This window comes from Pseudochaenichthys georgianus, chromosome 11, assembly GCF_902827115.2.
Source record: "Pseudochaenichthys georgianus chromosome 11, fPseGeo1.2, whole genome shotgun sequence".
NCBI classification, from domain to species: Eukaryota; Metazoa; Chordata; class Actinopteri; order Perciformes; family Channichthyidae; genus Pseudochaenichthys; species Pseudochaenichthys georgianus.
In genome coordinates, this window is record NC_047513.1 from 16603926 (window position 1) to 16612844 (window position 8919).

Consider the following 8919-nt stretch of genomic DNA (forward strand, 5'->3'; position numbering starts at 1 on the left):
TGGTCTAGCTTCAGCAGCTACATTACCTACGGGTGCGTTCGTTAATATTAACTGTGTGGTTCGGAGTCACTGTGGCACAGACCGGACCGCTGGTGAACAGCTGTTAGAACGGGCCGTTCAGGTGCGGCCCCTACACACGGCGGCGTGCGTTGCCGCTTGGCGGTGGGCGTGTCTTGAGCTTGGGGAGTCAACGCGAGCAGCCCGACCAACAACCAACCGCCCCGGACATACAAAGCAAAGCATTCATGCTACATCCATGCTGGCTAAATATACTGTCTATGCTTGCTAGCTGTCCATTCAAACGAAATACACTGGATATAAACTCCCCAAGATGTGACTCTTTAACGTTTCTGTTATTATTAACGGCTGCTTTAGTTGTTCTGACTGCTAACATCATCTGTTATTCCTCATTTTAAAGCCGATATTCTGTGGGGTCGGGGGATCGGATCCTTGTCACCTTTTTCATACCTGATGAGTTTGCATCCCTGCATACTGTAAATAATAATATTAACACATTAAATGTTGTACATTTTACTTTATTAAAATCTCAAAAAACAGTACAAGTCTGTAGGCAACTGGACAAGATATTTGGTATTGGAAGCGCTCTGGTTTCTGTGTGTAGTTCGATAAGTGTTCAACATTCCCGTTAGAGCAGCCTTGGGTTGAATGCACACATAGTCTAAGGGAGAAGCCACAATGGGGGACATATGGCAGAAATGTTGGCTCACCTCTGGTAAAGGAGTGAAACTGGTAAAAACAGGAAATAAATAATTTTCACTTCCAAAATCAGTGAACACATGGAGGAGACGCTACAAGCTTAGGCTAACGTAACATCCAGATCACCCATCATCAAAAATGTCCATCGTTATAAATAGTCTTATCTTACCTCATCTTATCTGATGAAAAAGTGTAGTTAAACCCACCAAAATCCAAAAAGTGTATTGTAAAAATATGTGTAAATGTATGACAACTTCGGGCAGACAGCCACCATCAATTGCTACATCTAAGTCTTTAAGGCAACAGCAAATTTCAACACATTGAATGATTAGTTTCCCATCTGCAAGGTCCTTTATTAAGTGCTTTGAGTACCAGTAAAAGCGATATATAAATAACATGTATTATTATTATTATTATTATTATCATTTCTTGTGTGGAAACAAGGGCCAGCTTTAAGCCTTTTTATGAATAAGGGCCATAAACACCATCATGTTACTGTGAAAGTTGTTCAAAGATTTTCCAATCTGCATAAATTATAACAATGACATGTGCCGTGTGAGACCGTGGGATTCTTGACTGGTTTTAGAAGCTGATTCTCTCCTCATAAAGTGACAGCAGCAACAGAATACCCCACCCGCTCAGCAGGCCGATGTTCTGCAGCAGGAACATCAACCAGGGTCTCTTGTTGCTGATGTGGACCATGGTGGGCAGCTAGAAGGAGAAAGAGGAGAGATTTCAGTTTCTATTGTGATGCCAGCTACAGTAAATGTTGTCCTTAAAGACAAGTACTCACCATGTCAGCCAGCCCCACATACAGGAAGAGTCCTGCAGTGATGGCAGCGATCCACTGCTTGGTGGCGAGGTCGGTGGCTACAGACAAAGCGATGTACAGACCCACGAACGAGGTCATGGCGCTGCCGACGTTTAAGAGCAGAGCCTTGCGCACAGACACACCGCTGTGGAGCAGAATGGCAAAATCACCTGTAGAGAAAGTTAGTAAAGTTTATTTTAGTATTGAATCTTTCATAGAAGAAGATCACGAAGGAATACAAATTACACAAATGTGACGGCAATGACAAAACAAACATAAATAGAATATGATGGACAACGTGAAAGTCTAACTTCTGACTGTTTGTACTTAAAATGTTCTTATTGAGTTTGTACAGCAGACAAAAGAGGCTTTCATAGAAGTTATTTTTGGGAATTTGTGCTCATTCAATGTTTGTGATGAAGACAGTTGTTTCCCTGACACAAAAATAGGATTAATTAATAGAAAATAAACAGAAAAGCATCTGCATTGGTATCTGCATTGCCAAAATTGGTATTCTAAAATGTCCAACAACAGACCTTAAAAACGGACTAAAAAACACAATCGCTTAAGGCGATACAGAGGGCAGTTTCAATATGTTTATGGAACACAACAAGAGCAACAGGCTGATGTGTGTTCTTTACCCAGTTCATGAGGTAGTTCATGGCAGAGAACAGCGAGTGACGTGGCCAGACCAGACTTCCATGACAGGGAGAAAGCTGCACCCATCGCTAAGCCGTCTGCGAAGTTGTGGATCCCGTCACCGATGGTTATCATGTAGGGAAGCAGACGCTGCTCTGTGGAGGCAGACGGTGTAATGGTTAGTGGCAGACTCCATGATCAGCACTATAATCACAACTTGATGATGCCGTGTTTTTGTGTTGGAGATAGCTCACCTCTGGTGCGCTCTTTCTGATGGGAATGAGATTTCTCATGTTCTTCAAAGCTAACCTGAAATGCACATGTTACATTAATTAAACACTAACAAGTCCTGTTATTTTATTGATGTATTAGTTACATAGTATTAGCTCAGGGTTTCCTCACACAGCTCTCAGCATTTTAAGAAATAGCATTTTCCCCAAGTATTGCTTGTCCAAAACATTTCAATTATTTTTACCACAAAATAACTAGATCCACTTTTTTATAAAGCAGTTGCTTTTGAATATTTGTGCTCCACGTTTAAACTCCAAGCGTTAATGTATGTTTCTTACCAGGTCTAGTTTTGATGCTGACTCTGACTTGTCCTTTTGTTTCCTATCTTGTTGATACATTTCTAAAACCCTGCCATGGTCACAGTGATGAGGCTCTGATTCTTCCTAACAGAGAGAGAGACACAAAATAACGGTTTAAGTTAGCTTGAAGGAAGGTTAGAGGGAAAGGAAAAAAGGACTTGAGAAAGTGAGGGACAGGATATTTTGTGAGGCAGTGAATGTGAAACTCAACTTGAGAAAACGAAGCCAAACATATTTAAGGAATAAATGCAGGACATCTGGATTTAATTTTTACATTACAAGTCCATTTCTCCATGGCTCTTAGGCAACTTTTTCTTCAGAAATCTTGAAGTTCAAACAAAAGATAAGCTCCCAGTAGGTTCCATCTTTTTATAAGACATTTTCGAAATGTCACAACATTTGAATCTAATGAAAACCAAGAATGGCGGGTCCGTATTTATATTCCCATCATCCTTATTCTGTGTTTTATTATTTTATTCTCTTACCCCATGATGATGTTGATGATGATGATGATGATGATTATCTTTATATGCCACCAGAGAGAAGATTGTTTCCATCAGATAAAAGTAGTAGATCCCGCCAATCAATACCAACATCTTGTAAATGTAGTCCGGCATTTCTTCGTGGCTGCTGGCATTGTCTGAATGCACGTGTAGACCTAGGAACTGGACACACAAATCACAAGAATAAGTCAAAATAAATATATACTGCATGAAAATCACCAAAACTGAAGACCTGATTGTCTTATAAAGGTTTTTTTCTTGCTCACCATGGGAAGCAGATGCAGTAAGGCGTCTCCGGTCAGTGTACCCACAGCGAGGCTGATGCAGAACTGGATACACAGCTGGAACATGCTGGTGCACGAGGTGCACAGCAGCAGCACGATGCCAAACATGGACGTCAGCGTTATCACCACATTAGCCAGGGTGGCATACAGGTACCCTGCAGGAGTAAGCGAGAATACAAAAGGGGGATGGAGGTGAGTTAGCAACAGGTCAAAAAGGGAAAGACCTTATATTTGGAAGTACTACTGGACACCTTTATGTATATTTGGGAAAAAATAAATGTAAAATCAGCTTTCATTAATGCAATCTGGTAACAAAACAGAATAAGGTTTATTATTTTAGATTATTAAGAAGCTTGTAGATCAGAGTCTTTAAAGATTGCATAAATCAAATGCATTTGTTAGTTTGTTTTATTGTTTTGATTGTTTCATGCTTGTTTTCTTTTATTGTATTGTATCCATTGTTCCAGTCTAATCTGTAAATCACTTTGGGTAAGAAATGGGATTTATAAATGAATTCGCCTTGCATGCTTACGCAATAAGCGTCTTTGGGTACAAGAAAAGCGCTATAAAAATACAATTTATTATTATTATTATTATTAATAACAACCTGAGAATACTTTGAAGTGCGACTTTGTTCTTGTTTTTTAAATTACAGATGAAAGCAAGATCCCTGTTGTTTTTGAGAACATGCACACTCACTCTCAGTCACTGTGAGCTCATCATGTGTCACAGGGTCTGTGACCTCTGCACAGGCTCCGCTCAGGATCTGCTGGACCAGTGCAGGGCTGAGCCGAGCCAGGCCGGTCTGACCCAGACCGGGGGGGGCAGAGCTGTTCTCTGCCAGGCTGTGGATCAGGACCAGCTCTTCAGCTGAGAGACACAGCTGGAGAAACATTTAGGCACAAAGGGTTAAGATAAACTGTAGTGTTAACTCTAACATGCTGCATGTGTCCACAACATTTACTTTATCACAATGCTCATATCAAATGCATATAAAATCAACTATGTTGTAAGTTTGGTTGATCATTCTCCTAAAATAATATTTTTCAGTACATTGGTATATTTACCTTATCCCAGGTGGTGTTTCCTGCATGGCCCTCGTGACGTGTATGGCCGCTCTTCCTCGTCCGTCTGAAACCGCTATGATCGTGATCAGCATGTGAGTCTGTGTGTCCGTGTTCGTGCTGATGTTGGTTGTCGGGTCCGAGTTTCAGACTCTTCATGAGAGCCTCCAAATCTACAAACACAATACACATTGCAGCAAAACATCTCAAGAATTAAAATGGCTTTGAGAAAAAGACTTTCCCTAATGTTATCAAGAGAATAACCATGATGTGTGTTCATGAACAGAAAGTAAATCACTAGATACAAATCTAAAGACAAAATCAGAGTTCCTGCATGATTCAATAACTCAATTTTCAGACTTCCTAAGACAGCATAAAGCGGTATTGTTATTTAGCAGTCATACGATACGATGGCTGAAATATAAAAGGAAAATAAGTGCTAAAGTTACTTGAATTACATGCATTTATTGCTCAAATAATATCGTAGCAATATATGACAGAAATGATTCTTAGATGTTATATTAAAGAGGCAAACCTTTATTTGTATTGACCTTCTTTATTGTCTACTGTTAATTCCACAGTAGATTAAAAGACCTATGAAATTGAATTCAAGACAATATACCGGTAATACGCTTTTAAGCTTAAATTGTGGAAACCCTAAAAAGAACTTCTAAAAACATAAAATAAATCTTTATTTAAACCTCTATTTACAGTGTATGTGTTTTTCTATCACTATATGTGGCCCTGAATGTGTTTCTGTGTTTCTGAAGGACCTTTACCCTCGACAGTGAAGTTCTCCGACCCCAGGCGCTCCATGATGTCGTCCATGAAGAAGCTCTCCTCAGGCAGGGCCCGGCTGATGAAGCAGTGACCTCTCAAGGCGTGGTACAGGACGCGACCCAAAACTGCCCCCACATCCTGTCCCTTCTCTGCTGGGGATGCACTGACCTCTGTCATGATATCACTGGCTGTCACACACCTCTAGTTACCATAATGATACGGGAGACAAAGAAAGAAGGTATGGAAACAACAAAAGAGATTTTAATCACTGATTTTTATGAGATTTTTCAATGATGTTACCTTAAGCTGTAAGTTATAACTGTAGCTACAAAAAGCAGGACACATTTAAACAGCTTAACAGAGCTATTTTACAACGTTTCTCGTATCATTTCTAGCATTACATTTTCAGTTTCTATAATACAGCAGTAACCAACCATCATGCTGACAGTTGCTACAGTGATGTGGCTGAGTACAGGGCAACGCCTAGTCGGTGTACTGCATCACCCGGTATGATAAGATATGTCGAGTGATAAATGCTGCCATGAACTCACACTCCCTTGAAGGGAAAATACAACTGACATGATGTTCCTCTTTGGATGAATGACATTTTTTAAAACTGGTTCTCTAGTTTAAAAGAAAAAAATATTTTTGTATGGTCTTCAGTTCCTGTAAACCATGTAAAGCTGTTACGTTTATTCACTTGTCCCCAACCTTTTTTGATTGTGACGTTTAATCACCAAGCAATGTCCTCAGGCATCACCTCAAAACAGAGCTGAGATAAGTCATTTATCTAGAGTAATATATCCTTCTTTAATAGTTGCGTAAGTGAAGTCCAGGTAAGGGTCACCTCAAGGGTTTGACAGTAATTGTTGAGTAGCCTTTGCTGTTGTGTTTATAATCTTGTTAGGAGCAAAAGATTAGACAGCGATAATAAACCAGTACTAATATTATTTACAATACAATATAATGAATATAGTACTCGTTTAAATACTTTGTCGTATGTTTACCTCACTCTCCATGGGCACATATTGGTGATGAAGCTTTTGAAGCAGCACCTTTAATGCATGAACGTCTATGTGCTCGTGTTGATGTTCCTGGTGAGGCCCGCTGTCTCCATGCTGGTGCTCCTGATGGGTGAGTTCATGAAGGAAACGTTCTGCCTCCTCTCCCCACCTCCCCTGCCTCACCGCGCTGCACACCAGGCCGGGGGAGGAGAGGTAGAGCACACACCCGGCAGCCACATCAGTGAACTGAGACACACTGATGGCGTTTCCAGTTCCATTGCTGATCAGCTGGTGAACAGCATCTGTTAAATCACACTACGCACAAAGAAAAACACAGAAGAAGGTAAGTGAAAGAATGAAGTAGCTACAGTATGTGCGTTATTTTCAGTGAACAACAAAAAAACACATACAGAATTTTTTTTTAAGATGAACTTGTTTATGTTACTACCACATAACTTATTCATATCACTTAAAGATTCCACCAAACACAAGAACATATTAATTTGGAGAGATATATATGCACAATTCTTCAACCACTTCCTGCAATGTAACAATCCTGGATATCAACTGCTTTTATTGCCTTTCATAAGACACATCTCGTTCAGATAGCAAGAGACATAGCTGGCTACAATATAAATCAATATACCATGTAGCCTGACAATGATACATCCTGACCTAAAAACTGCGGTTTCATATATATCTTTCCCAGGCTTTCACAGATTTTCACACAGATTAATCACATTTTGGTTTTTCGGTCGAAAAAGTTGTTTTCAAGGAACAGTGTCCCAATGAATCTGTCTTAAAATCTCTGAAACTTCAGCTTCTTTTGCAATTTTAAATAAAGAAAACTTAAACTATTTTTTTTCAATGCTTTGAGAAACACACACACACACACACACACACACACACACACACACACACACACACACACACACACACACACACACACACACACACACACACACACACACACACACACACACACACACACACACACACGCTCAGTTGTATTGTAATGGTAGGCGAAGAAGATTGATAAATATCAGTACAGGCAAGGGGGAAATACATTTAAGTGATTGTGGTTGACCCACATCTATTAAAATACAAGGTCAAACAGTTGACATGACATGTAAGGCTTTTACAGTAGGTCAAATGGGGTTTATTATTTTACTGAACCTCTTGAAGGTTTTAATGACCTTTTTATAACACTTGGTAACCAACAAGCGGTTGTCAAATTCATTTGATGTTAGTTCTTTATTAGTAGAATACAGTGTGCTATAATCCAAGCCATTGTCTTTGTTCGTTGTGTTCACCAACAGCCACCAGATTAGGTTGACATTTATCAACCACGCAGATTACAGATGACATTTAGGAAGTTCAGAGACTTCACTCCTGTTCACACTGATAAAGTGTCCTGCAAACAGCGCCCTTTATATAAGTAGTGGTCTACAGGTAAAAATATGAATCACCTATTTATAGAGTTATGTATTTGAAAACACATTATTTATACCTTTAGTCAGATTTAAAAATTTAAATAGGACTAGTTCTACCATTCAGAAGAATCATTTTTGTAATTTCATACACATACATTGCAGAAGCTACATTACTACATGAAAGCACAGTACCTATTACTCTATTTGAGGTCTTTTAAGTAATATGGGTCTTATTTGTCTAAAGTTTGCCCTAATAACGTGACTGAAAGCTGAATATTACATTATGACTGCATTGGAACAAAGCAGAGACATAATGCCTCCAAAGAAAACATATAATAAAAATAATAACCACTGAGAAATATAAAAGAATAAATCTCTAATTTCATTTGTGATATTCAGTCAATTCCAGATTACATGGCAAAATCTGAATTTGCTGACAAACCTAAAAATGTATCATTATATTGTAATACAAATAAAAATAGGAATTGCAAACGTAATTATAATTACCATCTTCCTCATCACTATTTTATCAACATTTTGTATTAAAAAAATCAAAGTGTGATACAAATATTTCCGAAATAGTGACCTCAGATAAAGGTTTTATAATCGCAGGTGCGAAAAAGCAGGTGCGCACGGCACACACAATCCATCTATTAGGCCTTCCTGTAACAAAAATCACATAATTAAATAATGAAATTGTGATAAACACAGAATTGGATATTTAAAGGCTTTGGCTTCAACCAAAACCAGTATAATTATTCAATCCTCAGTCGATTAATTGAATAAAATATGATAATATATATTTTTAATCCATTAAAAACTATTAACATGGTGGCTGTGGATCAGTAACAGTTAGTAACTTGGACCTCGACCTTTCTCTGCACACTGCGGCAGACACTTGGCTCTAACCTGGCTGCGGAGGAAAGCCTAATAAAACTCACCTTTCCACACGACACTTCGCTGCACTGCACACGTTTCTCGAGTGTATTAAAGACCGAGCCGAGGGACTCCTCTGTCAGATACTCCTGTCCGGGAGACACGATGCTGAGCACGGCCGCGTACGCTTCCTCCACGGCGGGAGACCCAGAAACAGA

General features: G+C 39.3%; 1 protein-coding gene across 1 annotated transcript in view; it reads right to left on the reverse strand.

The window, feature by feature from the left end:
* Window positions 1-571: 571 nt before the first annotated feature.
* slc39a4 (solute carrier family 39 member 4) overlaps window positions 572-8919 on the reverse strand; it is an 8493-nt gene continuing 145 nt past the window's right edge. Inside the window, exons 1-12 of the mRNA XM_034094794.1 lie at window positions 8767-8919; window positions 6396-6707; window positions 5388-5589; window positions 4612-4781; window positions 4244-4427; window positions 3527-3699; window positions 3243-3422; window positions 2737-2841; window positions 2422-2476; window positions 2170-2322; window positions 1511-1698; window positions 572-1428 (exon numbers count right to left, since the gene is read on the reverse strand). The exon at window positions 8767-8919 is cut by the window's right edge and continues 145 nt beyond it. Coding sequence (XP_033950685.1) covers window positions 1300-1428; window positions 1511-1698; window positions 2170-2322; window positions 2422-2476; window positions 2737-2841; window positions 3243-3422; window positions 3527-3699; window positions 4244-4427; window positions 4612-4781; window positions 5388-5589; window positions 6396-6707; window positions 8767-8919 — 2004 coding nt within the window. The 3' untranslated portion in view covers window positions 572-1299. The remainder of the gene's footprint in view (window positions 1429-1510; window positions 1699-2169; window positions 2323-2421; window positions 2477-2736; window positions 2842-3242; window positions 3423-3526; window positions 3700-4243; window positions 4428-4611; window positions 4782-5387; window positions 5590-6395; window positions 6708-8766) is intronic.